Genomic DNA, 15,791 nt, shown 5'->3' on the forward strand with positions numbered 1-15,791 from the left:
AGCAGAAATTGTTTTGTAACCTTGGCCAGATCTGTGCCTTGCCACAATTCTGTCTCTGAGCTCTTCAGGCAGTTCCTTTGACCTCATGATTCTCATTTGCTCTGACATGCACTGTGAGCTGTAAGGTCTTATATAGACAGGTGTGTGGCTTTCCTAATCAAGTTCAATCAGTATAATCAAACACAGCTGGACTCAAATGAAGGTGTAGAACCATCTCAAGGATGATCAGAAGAAATAGACAGCACCTGAGTTAAATATGAGTGTCACGGCAAAGGGTCTGAATACTTGTGACCATGTGATATTTCAGTTTTTCTTTTTTAATAAATTTGCAAAAATTTCTACATTTCTGTTTTTTTCTGTCAAGATGGGGTGCTGAGTGTACATTACTGAGAAATAAAATGAACTTTTTTGATTTTTGGAAAATGGCTGCAATGAAACAAAGAGTGAAAAATTTAAAGGGGTCTGAATACTTTCCGTACCCACTGTATCTTCTCTAAAGAGAAAATTCTCTCTTTACTTGCCAGAGTCAGCCACAGAGCAGCCGCCCTGGAACAAGTCACAGCAGAGTTCTAATAATGCTCTTTCTCTTACTCCACCCTCAGTGACCTCCTCACATCGAAGGCCCGCTGCACAAATCTCTTACCAGCAGCCATGACAGAATTCTGGTTGATCTCTGCTCCGGGGGAGAAGACGTGCCAGCAGACGTGGGACAAGCTGATGGTGGCCACCACGCGCACCAACAACCTCTCTGATAACAACAAGTTCAACATCCCTGATCTCAAGGTTAAACAGTCACCTGTATTCTCCACCATAGGGAATCCACCAACAAGTGGTCGTAGTAGTTAACATTTTGTGTGTTTTGTCTCCAACAGGTCGGAACACTGGATGTCTTAGTGGGTCTGTCGGATGAACTGGCTAAACTTGACACTTTTGTGGAAAGGTACATTTTGCAATTACCAACACCTACCTCTACATGTTTTTACTTAGTTGAAAGCATTTGAAAAATGCCTTCTGCATTTGTTGGGCAGTAGGAGACTCGTGAGCTCAGTTTTGTGACGAACACATGTCACATTTCAATACAATTCTGACTCTCCTTGTCATTTATTGTTTCTCTTGTGTTTATTTCGGACCCCTTGTGCTTGTCTCTTGACGCCTCTCCTCACCCCGTGTCGTGTCTCAGTGTGGTGAAAAAGGTCGCTCAGTACATGTCTGATGTTCTGGAGGACAGCCGAGACAAAGTCCAGGAGAACCTGCTTGCTAACGGAGGTAATCACTGTTAACATAATCATCAGACTGATGCCTGGGCACTTTCAGTCTCTTCAGTGGTTGCCAGTGTGAAGAAAGACACAATGGGTTACTGTGTATTCAGATATACAGTCATTTATATCGTTTTGTATAAATTGTGTATTTATATTTGCTTATATTTTGTTTTATTTATTTATCTAGTTTGTGTTTATGCTGCACACTGCCAAAGGGCTGCCAAACAGATTTGAATTGTTTTGTACACACAATGACAATCTATTCTATCCTATAGAACACAACAGAAATGGAGGTGATTTTTGCTGATGTCTTTAATCTGTTATATTTTAACTATCTACAGTTGACCTGGTCACCTACATCACCAGATTTCAGTGGGACATGGCCAAGTATCCAATCAAACAGTCGCTGAAAAACATCTCCGAGATCATCTCCAAGGTATGTTGGACAATCTGCTCACATGTACACATAGTGTTTGATTATTGTCCTGCTTTTGCAAATATAATTTTAATCAGGCAATATCATTGACATTAAAATCACTTTTGCAAGCGAGACCTTTGTGCAACAGACTAAACAGCTACAGAGAATAAACATAGCCAGTAACACAAAAACATAAATGGGAATAAAAACAATTATATATTCATATAGTTAGTAGTATTCATTCTCTCCTACTTGGTTTCTAGCAAGCGACTCAGATAGACAATGACCTGAAGGCCCGAGCTTCAGCCTACAACAACCTGAAGGGAAACCTGCAGAACTTGGAGAGGAAGAATGCGTGAGTAATAATAATAATAATAATAATAATAATAATAAAATGAAAACTCTGTATGTTGTCTGTTATTTGGTTACAGAAGTATTGTCTAAAGGCAGATAGTGTAGCACTTTTAGCTTGATCACATCCAATTAGCTTGTATTTTATCTCTGGTTATTTTCTTGTACAACAGAATGATGTAGTGAACCTCAACCCCTTGAATAATATGCTTTTAATACCCCTTTAATAATATACATTTTTGACAGCACCCTCTCCCTGAGCTCCTGCTGTAACTTCAAGAACTAGTCCTTTGTAACAAAATTTAGATGTACAACATTTTTTGTGTGCATCTTTAAGGAAGATGGGGAAATATTTAAAATAATTTGGTTAAATTTGTGCACTAACCATCGTATATTTTGGACTCAAGTTGCCTGAACTTGCCTGAACTGCATGTGTCTTCCTTTAGGGGGAGCTTGTTGACCAGGAGTTTGGCTGATATAGTGAAGAAAGAGGACTTTGTACTGGACTCGGAGTACTTGATTACAATGTTGGTGGTAGTCCCAAAGTAAGTACTCTACATCATTATCTATGTATTCAGTATGTGGTGAGGTAGGAATGCCATTCTGTCCATGGCAGATATCATGGAGATTCCCTCCTGATTACAGCTAAAGAACTGTCTGAAAACTTTATTTTGCAGAAATGTTCTTTTTTTCATCCATGTTGTTTCCAAGTACATTTCAAAGGGGACAGCGTGAGTTATATGGGGTACTTGTCACTTGTCACACACAAACTGTGAAAAGAATTTCACGTCAGAGTTTCAGTGTCCCAGCGGCATTATAACTGAATACATTTTGGTCATGGAAATGGTCATTCTGTAATGCACTGAAAACATCAGCATTGGTATTTTTGATATGTAAAATACATTGCTGTTATCTTTCTACCCTCACCAGGACAAGCTATGCTGACTGGCAGAAGACGTATGAAACCCTGTCAGAAATGGTCGTGCCACGCTCCACTAAGTAAGGATAGCCAGATGATTCATTGATTTTGCTCAATTTGTGAATGATCCACCACAGGAAGATGGCATTTAACGTACAACATTTTTACTCTGAAGCCTAGTGTCGGTAACCATTTTTTTTGTATGGACGGTAGTTTGTGTTCATTCATGTCACAATTTTAAAATCTTGTTTTCTTCAAAACTGTCTCAAACCCAAACACTTGCCTTGCTTTCTTATGTTGTCTACAGTTGGTTTAGTGTTGACTAATTCAAATATGAAAACATTTATGGTTAAACTGTGAAAAGCAACTGACACATATTAATATAGGAATAGGAATTGCACAGAAAGCAGTTGACGTTTTGTTATAATGGGCAGATGATTTGAGTCGTTTACCACACCACGTTTAAAATGAGAAACTTGGAATAGCAAACACAGTGTGCCTTTGGAGCACAGGGTTGATGGTTGATGATCAATTTGATGTTATTTATCAGTTGTATTAATGGAAAAAAAAACTGTGTTTCTTTTGAAAACAAGGAATTTTCTAAGTGACTCCAAACATTTGAACCCATGATATATGGTGTGAGATGACTATTTTGTTCAATGTTAGATATAAAAGATGTTAGCAACATTAAGTTTTGACCTGTGATTTTTCCGTGATTTTAAAAATCACTGAATTAACCAGCATCAGACTTTCCCTTGTGATTGTTTTTTCTATAAAGGGTTTCTTTCTTTCTTTCTTTCTTTTTCTGTATCAAAACATGTATCAATATTGCAATATACTATTAAACATACAACATTTTACCGATGTAACCAGCCCTTACCTGGAAGGCTGTAGCACCGCATATTTAGCAAAGACAAATACATGATGCTATTTGTCAGGGGTGGAAGAAGTATTCTGATCTTTTACTTAAGTAAAAGTAGGAATACCACAGTGTAGAAATACTCTGTTACAAGTAAAAGTCCTGCATTCAAAAATGGACTTAAGTTAAAGTACATAACACAAGGATGTCGTTTTGTATGTGAAAGCCTGCTAACATGTGTCCAACACACGGTGTGTATCACGATGTTGTGTCCTCCCCTCCAGGCTGCTGTTTGAAGACCACGACAGCGGCCTGTTCAGCGTCACTCTCTTCAGGAAGGCTATAGATGACTTCAAGCACAAGGCCAGAGAAAACAAGTAAATTATTCCATTTCGGTGTTATCATAAAAAATTAGCTGTTAACAATGTGTAACATATATAAGAGTAAAATTTGAAGTGGACTGAGTTCCACTTCAATTGTGTTTCAGTTGTTGTTTTGGCCTTTGTTTTTAGTAATTAGTAATAATTGCAGATTATGTTTCCTTTTTGTGTTTTCCATGAATGGTGTTTATGTATCCTTATTTATTCCTGGAAATCAACCACAGACAAATAATAGTAATGATACCCAATGATTGAAGTGGGCTACATATTTATAAATACAGGAACTGGCTTGTTATGCTCTAAAATAAACATTCGACAGTCCCTCCAATTAGCACATCAGAATGTGTTTATGGATATATGTCTGTGTGTTTGTATGTACGTAGCTCATTATCAAGAGGGCACAGTGTGTGTGTTTACTGACAACTTATTGTGTGCTCTCTGCTGTGTGTCCTGACCTAGGTTTACAGTGCGTGATTTCCAGTATAATGAGGAGGAGATGAAAGCAGACAAAGAAGAGATGACACGTTTGTCCACTGACAAGAAGAAACAGTTTGTATGGCTGCTGTTTTCTTCACAAACTGTGCTAGTGACTATGTAGGAAAGGAAGAATTTAACGGAGCTCAGTCTGTAAGGGGAAAGAGTACTACCCTTTTATAAATGTTTGGCTGCAGACGAATTTTTATTTCTTAGTCAGTGTTTAATATGAGCATACACAGTCCTGCAGCTTATGTAAGATAATGGAACCAATGATCATTTATATAAATCTTACATTATGATTACTGATAATTCATAAGGAATATTTAATTAAAAAAACCATCCAAAATGGGAGTGCTTCATTTCAGTGAGTTTACAGGTATGTTATCTTTATTAGAAACTATTAAAATGCAATTTCCATCTACCCAGGGGCCTTTGGTACGATGGCTGAAAGTGAATTTCAGCGAAGCCTTCATCGCATGGATCCACATAAAAGCCCTGCGTGTGTTTGTGGAGTCTGTATTGAGGTAAGCAAGTAAAGACCCGGGATGAACCAAACTCTGTGAAGTTAATCTATCTAGCAGACTGGCACAGACACACTTTGGTAGTTTAGGGCTTCCATTCATTTGTGCATTCATCCATTTAATGGAAGATTTGTTTAATGTTCTAAAGGATGGCCTGACATGCTTGTTGTGTTTCTTATAGATATGGGCTGCCAGTGAACTTCCAGGCCATGCTGCTGCAGCCCAACAAAAAGAACATGAAGAAGCTGAGGGAGGTGCTGTACGACCTGTACAAACACCTGGACAGCAGCGCTGCGATCATTGATGTGAGTCTCCTCCACACACCCTTTGACAGTCGCAGCAGTGAGTGAAATTATTGGAGGAAGTCCAGTTCACTCTCAAGATCAATCCAGCTCATTTATAAGAACCAGGTATTTAGGAAGACTGAGTCTATCCCGGCATGTCCTGATTATCGCTTCAGGATGGGGGGAAAATCACCCTTTTATTTCTGTTAGGCCTGTTAAACGTACATCTTCTTAACTGGATGTGACTGATGTCTTTACATATTACTGACTGATGCCACCTGGCTGCGGACCACATTGGGGACAATAAAAAAGGTATTGAGTGCAGTCCTACAGAAGCCCAGAAATCATTCATCATGCTAGGGGAACATTGCACTGCTTTAGGTCCAGAAGCAAGGAGGCTCTGGCAAGCTCTTAAATCATTTTATCACCACTGTATACATTTTGAACAAAAGGAACAGCCTTATAGCCTTGTAAATCCATTCCTCATTTGCTGCACCGCATCCTCCCTCCTGTATGGCCTGACTGGTATCACCTCAGTAGCCATGAAGACAAATTACGTTTCTAGTGAAAGAAAACAAACAAAACATTTGTATCATTAAACTTTCAAGGGAACTAACTGTAATAAAAGATAAATACTGACATATGGAGACAAACAAGAATGATGTGTGTGTAATTATTTTGTCTTGCTGTATCTCTGTTGTGCCTGTAGGCCGCTATGGACATCCCAGGGCTGAACTTGAGCCAGCAGGAGTACTACCCCTATGTTTACTACAAGATCGACTGCAACCTGCTGGAGTTCAAAGTCTAGGCTGATGTGACATATTCACACTAATTTATTTCCACTGCTACCCTGTTCTGCCTGTTTCCCCCCCCCCCCAAACTTTTTATGTTCTGGACCTCTTTTTCTTATGTGCCTGGTACATACCTGGGTTAATATTGAATAAGTTGTGGAACTTCTGTTCTAACATAGTTGACAAATGCGGGCCCACTTCTTTGTTGTCACTTTCTCTTCGTACCATGCTGTAAAAGTGAATAGCTTTCCATATTTATTCCCACCAAAATGGCTGACATTCCCTCATGGCATCAAAGGACATGTAAAATACTGCATTTTTATTGTTTTTTTTCCCTGTCACCCTACTTTGTTTAAAGCAACAAAAACGGTACACAAGTGGGGGAAATGGCGAGGAAGATAAATATATGTTAAATATATTATTTATTTAAAGCCTCTAAAATCAGTGAATGTGTTTTTGTTTGTTCGGTTTTTGAAAGTGATGTGTTTTTAGCTCCATGTAAGGATTGTCTGTTCACAAGTAGATGTTGATCATCGTTTCCCCTACTCAAGCTATAATCCTATGAAATACAGAGACAGGTCATTTTACATATAAAGAAGCAATATGTTTGCTGATTGTAAGCTCCTATAATTTCTGTGTTTGAGAAAAGTAATTATGTCTATGTGCAAATACTGTATTGTCAGTATATCTGAAGATTGAACCACATATTTAAAATAAATGTTAAAAATAAATACTCTATGTGAAACATACTGGACTTTGGCTCACTGTCAGTCTCATGTAAGGTGTATAAAGATAAAAGCCTGTTAGTAAAAGAAGACTAGAAAATCAATTCTATTGGACGCCATTCAAGATCAGGACTACAGTTTTAGAGAGAAATAATTTTCTTTTCATATTTTGTAATTCTTGATATTTCTCCACTAGATACTTAATAAATACATTTTTGGGTATCCCTTTCTAATAAACTCCCTTCATAAATGATTTATAATTGATCACTTATAAGACATTAATTAGAACAATTTTGGGATAGCCAAGTCATGAAAAGTATCTTTGGCTGGTCACTTGCTGTGTTCCTTTTCAGCTCTTTGATTATTCAGGAAGGCTGCTCCAATGGACCAAGAATGGACCCCCTCTGGGAAAGGTTTGCTGAGCATCTGAACCAAAATCCATCTCTTGATATTTACAACGGCAGATTTGATGGATTATTGTAAAACCCCTTGATGATGTGCTGAACTCCAACTTTTAAAATCAGCATCTTTTGAATTGCATCTGAAAAACAGACAGCGTGTGTTGTGCATGTGTGTGTATATATATGTATATAAGTATATTGGTCTTTTCATTTACAGTCCTGCTCACCATTATTGGCACCCATGACGTTTAAGTACATAAGTGGAATATCTTCTGAAAAAAATGAATCAAGGGAAACAATTCTGTTCTATAGAGAACTTGTGATTGATACAAAAGGTCAAATGATAAATAACAATAAACAATGGGAGGAAAAAATAAAAAATCTTAAAGCTTGCTGTGTCACTGGTATTGGCACCGTTTGCTGTAAATCAGTATGGAAACACATTGTGACTCACCTGTGGTAAATCACAAATGAGAATCACCTGTGATAAATTGTCTGTGCCCATGTGACATGAGTTAGCCAATGAATGATGACTTCTGTGTTTTAAAAAGCCATCTGTTATCCCCTGTTCCTTTGTCACAATGGCGTTGTCTGAGGACATCAGAAGTGCAATAATTAGCAAACACAAGACCTCCAAAAGGTATAAGGCCATCTCCAAAGACCTTGGTATCCCTGTTTCAACAGTGCGTAATGTTATTAAAAAGTTTGCCAAGCATGGAACTGTCAAGAACCTCCCTGGACATATGGGGGGAAGAGAAAAATTGTTGAGAGAAGTCTGCGAAGGTTGGTGCGAATGGTGGACAAAACACCACGTCAAATATCCAAAGACCTGAAGGCCAACCTGGAACAGTCTGGGGTCATGGTTTCAACAAGTACCATACGCCGCACACTAAACCAAACAGGGCGAAGGCCAAGGAAGACACCATTGCTGAGGAAAAGACAAAAAGGAACGACTAATCTTTGCCAAAGAGTACCTGGAGAAACCACAATCCTTCTGGGAAAATATTCTGTGGACAGATGAAACAAAAATAGAGCTTTTTGGCAATGCATGCCAACAGTTTGTTCACAGACAGCGCAATGAAGCCTACAAGGAAAAGAACACCCTACCAACAGTTAAGCATGGTGGAGGATCCATAATGCTGTGGAGGCCTTGACTGTATCACAGGAATCATGAAATCAGAGAATTATCAAGAGATTTTAGAGCGAAATGAAAGTAAACATGGTTTGAGTTGAAGATCATGGGAAGACAAAGACCTAAAGCACGCAGGAATGGTTGAAAAGGAAAAAATGGACTGTTTTAAAATCACCAGCAATGAGTCCTGATCTCAATCCGCTTGAAAATCTTTTGGTATGAGCTGAAATCTGCCATTGGGGAAAAGAAACCTGCAAACGTCCAAGAGCTTGAACAATTTGCAAAGAGAGTGGGAGAAAATACCAGCTAAGAAGTGCAAGAAGCTTATAGATGGCTACAAGAAACGTTTGTCAAATAATGGTGAGCAGGACTGTAGTTCTTTTGATTTGTCTTACATTTTCACTGTTAACTTGATATTTATCATGTTATGTTTGACGGTGGTAAAGCAATGTGTAATCACTGATTTTGATAAGTGCTATACTGTATACATTAACTTTATTATCTATTTTCAATATTAACATTTTAAAACAGCAGATATGGTGGCTTATTAGAAAGGGAAAACTCATCACCCTCCATTAATGTATTACCTTTGTAGGCCTACTAACATTTATAAATACACTACTACCAAGATAGATAAATACCTTCCAAAGGGATTTTTCACAACCTGGCATCCCATTAGGCTACTTTTTAGTAATGCCTTCTAACTGATCTGAAAGAATTAATAAAGCCACTATTTTGCTATTTAAAGGGTACATAATGAGTGCTTGGAGTTTTTGTGTTATTTAAACTAACCCCTTTTGATTCTTTTGATTTTACTCCATTTTTAGGAGTCCAGAAATCATTTCTAAAAAGAACAAAAAGCAAAGATGATGAGGACGGTGTAGTGGCTAAGACACATGCCTTTGGTGTGAGAGACCTGTGTTCAATTCCCAACTGTGACACATACACTAATGTGTCCCTGAGCAAGACACTTAACCCCTAGTTGCTCCAGAGGCGACCTCTAACATAAATAGCAATTGTATGTCGCTTTGGATAAAAGCGTCAGCTAAATATAGAATATTTTGCAACAAAGTCGCCCTTCATTAATAAGCAAAAAAAAAATTTAATAAATGGGTTTATAAATGCTAAATAGGGGGACTACAGTGTTTCCATGATTATAATTGCCCATAAGTGCATATTTGCATAATGATGATGATGATGATGGTGACAGTAGCTGGAGACGATTTCCCTCACTGCCAATCAGCGGTCAGACTGGATGCAGTTTTACCTCCCCCTCCATCCCCCTCCATCCCCTCTGGATGACGCAGATAGCTAGTGTGTTAATGTTGGACAGCTGCTGTCTGTGGAGAGTAACGTCGCCCAGCAGCAGCAGCTCCCACTGATGATGGGAAGGGAAACACGGATAGACCTGCAGTAGAGATCCGGCGAGGATGCCGCGGTCGTCGTGCGACAAACCGAGCCGTGTTTAGCCCGTGTCAGCTGCACCTGCCGTGGATGCTTTTCTCGATGGGTTGCGGAGGGAGTCGGGCGGACGCGATCATCGAGCCGAGGTACCATGAGAGCTGGACCAGGGAAACGGAATCGACGTGGCTTACCAATACGGACGTAGAGACCTCTTTAACAGTAGCAAACAGTAAGAGCCTCTGTCGTGTTTGCATTGCATGCACCATGGGCCACATTACATTCAAAATACAAGGTGTTTTGGTCACAAAAATGATAAAACACTACTAATAGGGTTCACAAGTAAAGCCAAGGAAATCACTCAAAACGCTACTTCCAGCTTTCCAGCAGTTTTGTACCATCTCTGTTATTGCCTTAATGTTGAAGGAAGGCGACTGTGTTTGGTTTGAAGTGATAACCAGAGCCCTAAATTGTTGTCCAAAGGTAAAGCTCTGGAGGCCAGTCTGAGGGAGAAGAGGATGGTGAACACAGGCACCCAGTGTGGGAAGCAGGCCCTCACATCCACTGGCTCCAACCACCAGAGGAGACCCAGACGCTCCCTCAGTGATGTAGGTGTCGCTAGTAGCAGGCATTGGCATGTGTGACTGCTAAATATGAACACCAACAGCCTCTGTCTTTGCACACATGGTGACTTGCAGGTTTGTGAGAACCAACAGCATGACATAACTGCGCCTGTCCTCTTGCATTACATGTGCAGTCCTTGGAAATCAGTCTGCCAGGTTGCTCTGCAGAATTGTTATCACCTTTGTAAAGACCCCGCTTGTCGGTAGCTTTCAGTATATTTATACTGATGCAGCAAGCATTTTTGTTCAGTTTATTTAACCTTTATTTGAGCAGGTAAGTCCCACTGAAGTTAGAAATCTCTATTCCAAGAAAAATCTGGCCAAGATGGCAGCATGAAGAGTTGCACATAAAACAAATCAAAATCAGGCAGCAGATTAAACAATAGTTAAAGATAACAATACTAAACACTGATAGTTTTAGTAGTAGTAGTTATAACACTGATAGTTAGTTATTTATACATTTAGAGGCAGATGTTTCAGGAAGATTTAAAGACAGACAAAAATAAGCAACAATGTTGTTCACAGGCTGGAGCTGGACAACAACTGAATAGTAGCTACAGCATGTCAGGGCCACTGTGCACTTTTTAGGATGGGGTACAAGTAGCGCAAGGGAGCATGGCAGGGCAAAGAATGCTGGAATATATTATATGTATTACATATTATGTTGCTGGATAATAACACGAATTGAATTGATTAACAGAAAATTAACTGTTTTGATGTGAGGATTTGCTGCTCCTTGTCATCATATATGACTGAGAACCATAGACTGTATATAAAAACTGGATATATTTGTGTTTTGGACTGTAAGTGGGGAAATTCAAACAAGTCACTCTGAGGTTTTTGATTTTGTGATGGACATTATATTGACTAAATGATTAGGTGAAACATTAACACTAGATTGATCAATAATGAGAAAAAATAAGTTGCAGCCCAGCGTGGGCTGTCACTTCTCAGTCAATTAGTAAACTAAAATGAATGTGTTTGTATTAGGGCCGATTGATGATTGGATAAAACAAGGAACAAGAAGTATAATATATAATTGGCAGTTTTCACTATTACCACTTTTGTTAAAGAAAAACAAGATAATCAACAATGAAAATAAGAATTAGTTTTATGTGCATTTATTGACAGATAGTTACACAGTATGCAACCTAACAATTTTCCTACATATCAATATTTGAGTGTCTTTTCCAAAGACAATTTTGTCCAAATTTCTGCAGCTGTAAGTACAAACAGTGAACACTGAGAATAAAAAGTATTCTGGAACAACAACAAATATAGGCCATAACATTTCCTTCCAACAATCAGTTTGCCTTATCTTTTATCTTGAGTACTAACTGCACAAAAGAAACTGAGTGCAGACACTGTTATCTGCTCCAAATCTTTTAATACATTAAAAGGCTTTAATAAAATTGACACAGAAAGAGACATACAGATATAACTGTATGGACACTTTTATTCTGCATGTTTTAAATTCAGATTGGGATCTGTTGAGGACTGAGTTGTAAATGTTTTTTTGTTCTTTATAAAACTCATTTAACCATTCAAAAAGCAAATTACTCCTTACCTTGGCTGATATTTTCAGCGACTCGGAAACATACACTGTTGTATTTTATTTGTTTAACCTTCCACTTATAGGCAGAGCTTCAGTGACTCAGATCCCGGTTGGACTTCTTTGCCCACTCGCTCTCTGTCCAGTGTGGTGACATTTAAATGACGTGACATTCAAAATCTTACATCTTTTTCGCAGCAAACCACCCGTGACTCCAAAAGGAGGGCATCAAAGGACGCCAGTGCTTTGTCTAAGGATGGGCAGCCTGTCAATATCAACAACAGTGGAGACACTGAACCTGGGAACGTGTGTGACGAAAGATGAAGACAAACCGTGACTCTGTGAAGAGGAAGATGGCCGGAGCTGTGGGCGGTTCACTGGAAGTTGGGACGGTGATTTACAGAGAGTGTGTGGATGATGTTTGCTAGTGACTTTGCAAGATCTTGGCTGTCAATCTCAGCGATTTTACAACATAAGCACCTGCATATGTCTCCATCCAAAGATCTTGGGATGCTGCATCTTTGTTGTGCCATTGCAAATGCATGTGTGAAGCAGAGAGTGGGTCACAAACGGTGTGCACGCTCTCCACCATGCTTTTCTCCCATGCTTGTGGTGCCGGTCAGGGAATGTGTCACCGTGCTAAGCCAATTTAAAAAAACAAAACAAGAACAGACCGCCCCATATGCACATGATAATCACTATCTGCACATCAAATGTTATCTGTGTGGGGCCTTCTTAAAGAATTTGCTTCAGTTCTTTGTGCAAGTATATTCCTTTTGTTGTGAATGAAAAACAGTAGTGTGGGAACCAATGACGATACTGTTTAACCTCAGTCAATGGTGTAAATGATTTTCATTTAGAAGACCCTGAAGTGCTGTTTAGGAACTGAGATTCGGAGGTTTGACGCTTGAAGGCTGAAGACTGTCTTTTCCAGCCTTTTGCAAGATAAAGAAACAAATACACCCGCATGTGCCTACAATTCATCTTGATCTGAACTGCTCCTGTTTTCCCTTTGAGAGTTAGTTTTTATTAAACTTTAAGTGTTATGTGTTCTCCAATCTTAAATCTTCTTTTATGTTATATATGATGTTACACTTTATTATGATGTGTCATTTGTGTGGCTTACACTGATCTGCATGTATAAATCAATTCGGCATCGGCTGTGTCTCCAGCTGAACATGATCAAAAGCAAGCTGTCTGGAATAAAGCATTTTGCCTCTTTGGCACACATGAAAATAGAAAAACTGCACTACGAAGTACATCAAAGTGAGATTTGTGGTCAGCAGATGGCGTTGTTGACCAGCTGTGCTCTTACTAATTGAAGACCTCATGAGGATTTGACAGCAACCACTTAAAGGAAACCATTGATTTAAGAGAGGATGTTCAGTTCAGTTTCTGCATGTGATAACTGTTGGTTGTCAAGAGTTTTTGATGATTCACAGGGGTGATGATGGTGAAATGTGTAAAGGCCAACTTTTGCGATGAAAAACTTTTTAACACACAGGCTCTACCACATTTTTCTTCTCTGAATTAAAATTGGTGTCACCTTATTGAGTTGTGAAAACCTGAATGAAGTGATGTGTGCTGTCATTCTCGTCAGCTTTGGCAGAATGAATTAGCCTCAATAGACCAATGCTTTGTGTTATTTTCTATTTATTCATGGATGTAATTATATACCTTGTTAAATACTTTCAGATATACAGTTCTCTCATTGTCCTTTACCAAGACCACAATCACATGAGTTGATTACAGTAATATTATGTTTGCTATCACTACTACTGGGCCTACTACAAAACCAACATTTATTTTTTTTACTTTTGTATTATTTTTTGGTTTGTATGTATTTATTTATTGTAGGTTAGTCCAAAATACTTACAGAAAATATGTACACATATTAGATTGAGAACATAACAAAAAATAGATCTTTTTTCCCCAAGTGAAATAAAAACAGTCACCTTTCTGAAGTTTAACTGGAATATTGATCATTTGGGACTCAGGTATATTCGAGAGCAGACAGCAGTCTGCAAACTGACTGATAGGGCCTAATGTAACATGATAAGATAAATAGTTAAAGACAATTTTTGTTCAGTACACTGGTATAAAACATCTTGATAATCAGACTAGAGCTACGTCACAGTCAGCAGAAGATGGACCTCTGGTAAAGAAAATGTGTAGAGCTAGATGAGTATAGGAAACTGCACTTTCCAAATTGATTAGAAGAACTTGATATTAATAATAGCCAGTGGTGAAAGAAATATAAAGATCTTTTAATTGTGTTTAATAAATGTAGTAATATTGCAGTACAAATGTCCTCAATCACAAGAACAATTTCTGCATTTACAAAATTAAACATTAACAGTTAAAGTATCAAAAATAAAATGAGTCCCCTTTTAATCCAAAACGGCCCCTTATATTATTATATTTACTGTATTAATTGATTATGTTTACTGATTACCATGTACGCAGCATATAGTGTTGATGGATGAAAGTGAGCTTGTTTTTAACTACTGCTAAAAGTAACTACTTTTAAAAGGCTATATTCTGTTTGGTAGATTAATCATTAATTATTATACTTGTTTTTATAACACAACTTTATGTTTAGTACAGTTTAAAATCTTAACTGCAAAGTTCAGTAAAATAAGAATTAGTCCTCCAGCACAAGATACAGACCAAGAGGTAAGAAAAAGAGATAAAGAAGGAAAATAAAAAGGAAATTTATGGAAATTAGAGAAATGACATTTTAAAAAGTATGTACATTATAATACCTTGGACTATATAAGGGAATTGTGCTACTATTTATGCAAAAGAAATTCAGAAATCAAGTAACTACTGTAAAATAAAAGTAGTGGAAAAGAAATAAAATGCAGCATAAAATGGAATTATAATGTAAATTTTAGCCCCCCAGGAACACAGACTTAGTTAACGTCACCTGGTAAGTGCTTCAGTGCGAGAGGCTTCGGGGGCCCAAAATGGTAGAGTTCAACACATCACCTTGTCTTGTCTATGAAGATTCTCAGTCATCCAGGTCATAGTTATCCAACGAAGGTTAAAATCAAGGGCAACTGGACTTGGTTGAAGATACTGGAAGACGTTTCGTCCCTCATCCAAAGGACTTCTTCAGTTCTGACTGACTGGCAGGGAAACTCAGCTATTTAACCTCAGTGGGGTCGTTGGTCCGGGTCATCGATACCGCTGGTTCGTTAGTGTTCCTTGTTGCTGTGACGACAGTCGTTACAGTCGTTAAGACTACCTGTGGCCAAGACTGAACGACCATCGTTGGTATCTTCACCTGAGGCCAATAGGTTACGTTTGTTGAGTTTCCTGGGAAGTGATGAAAGGACAGCATTGTAAGTGGGGGATAAGTGGTGGCGTAGACCCCCTCCCCTGTTCAATGACGGCTTGACACCTCTTTCAAACCATCCATCTTCTCTGTCTAAAATGTGCACCTGGTGGTCCTCAAACGAGTGTCATCTGTCCTTCAGATGTAAGTAGACAGCAGAGTCTTGACCTGAGGAGTTGGCCCTTCTGTGTTGAGCCATGCGTTTGTGTAGTGGTTGTTTAGTCTCCCCAATGTACAGGTCTGTGCATTCCTCACTGCACTGGACTGCATACACTAGATTGCTTTTCTTGTGTTTGGGTGTGCGGTCTTTGGGGTGGACCAGCATCTGTCTTAGTGTGTTCTTGGGTTTAAAAAACAC

At 38.6% G+C, this 15,791-nt stretch overlaps 2 protein-coding genes across 3 annotated transcripts in view; both read left to right on the top strand.

Annotated features, from left to right (window-relative positions):
• The window catches only part of atp6v1c1b (ATPase H+ transporting V1 subunit C1b), a 9,249-nt gene extending 2,241 nt beyond the window's left edge, over positions 1 to 7,008 (top strand). For both annotated transcript variants that reach the window (XM_046059593.1, XM_046059594.1), the window contains exons 2-13: positions 603 to 783; positions 873 to 940; positions 1,181 to 1,266; positions 1,601 to 1,695; positions 1,941 to 2,032; positions 2,475 to 2,573; positions 2,959 to 3,027; positions 4,091 to 4,183; positions 4,646 to 4,739; positions 5,090 to 5,187; positions 5,366 to 5,489; positions 6,178 to 7,008. In XM_046059593.1, coding sequence (XP_045915549.1) covers positions 652 to 783; positions 873 to 940; positions 1,181 to 1,266; positions 1,601 to 1,695; positions 1,941 to 2,032; positions 2,475 to 2,573; positions 2,959 to 3,027; positions 4,091 to 4,183; positions 4,646 to 4,739; positions 5,090 to 5,187; positions 5,366 to 5,489; positions 6,178 to 6,276 — 1,149 coding nt within the window. In that variant the 5' untranslated portion in view covers positions 603 to 651 and the 3' untranslated portion in view covers positions 6,277 to 7,008. The remainder of the gene's footprint in view (positions 1 to 602; positions 784 to 872; positions 941 to 1,180; positions 1,267 to 1,600; positions 1,696 to 1,940; positions 2,033 to 2,474; positions 2,574 to 2,958; positions 3,028 to 4,090; positions 4,184 to 4,645; positions 4,740 to 5,089; positions 5,188 to 5,365; positions 5,490 to 6,177) is intronic.
• A 2,707-nt stretch (positions 7,009 to 9,715) lies between these two features.
• Positions 9,716 to 13,139, top strand: si:ch211-215i13.3 (brain and acute leukemia cytoplasmic protein). The gene is made up of 3 exons (XM_046058969.1): positions 9,716 to 10,150; positions 10,402 to 10,526; positions 12,292 to 13,139. The coding sequence occupies exons 1-3, from the start codon at positions 10,012 to 10,014 to the stop codon at positions 12,415 to 12,417; spliced, it is 390 nt and encodes a 129-aa protein (XP_045914925.1). The 5' UTR covers positions 9,716 to 10,011; the 3' UTR covers positions 12,418 to 13,139.
• The last annotated feature ends 2,652 nt before the right edge of the window (positions 13,140 to 15,791 follow it).

Source organism: Micropterus dolomieu, linkage group LG09 (genome assembly GCF_021292245.1).
Source record: "Micropterus dolomieu isolate WLL.071019.BEF.003 ecotype Adirondacks linkage group LG09, ASM2129224v1, whole genome shotgun sequence".
NCBI classification, from domain to species: domain Eukaryota; kingdom Metazoa; phylum Chordata; class Actinopteri; order Centrarchiformes; family Centrarchidae; genus Micropterus; species Micropterus dolomieu.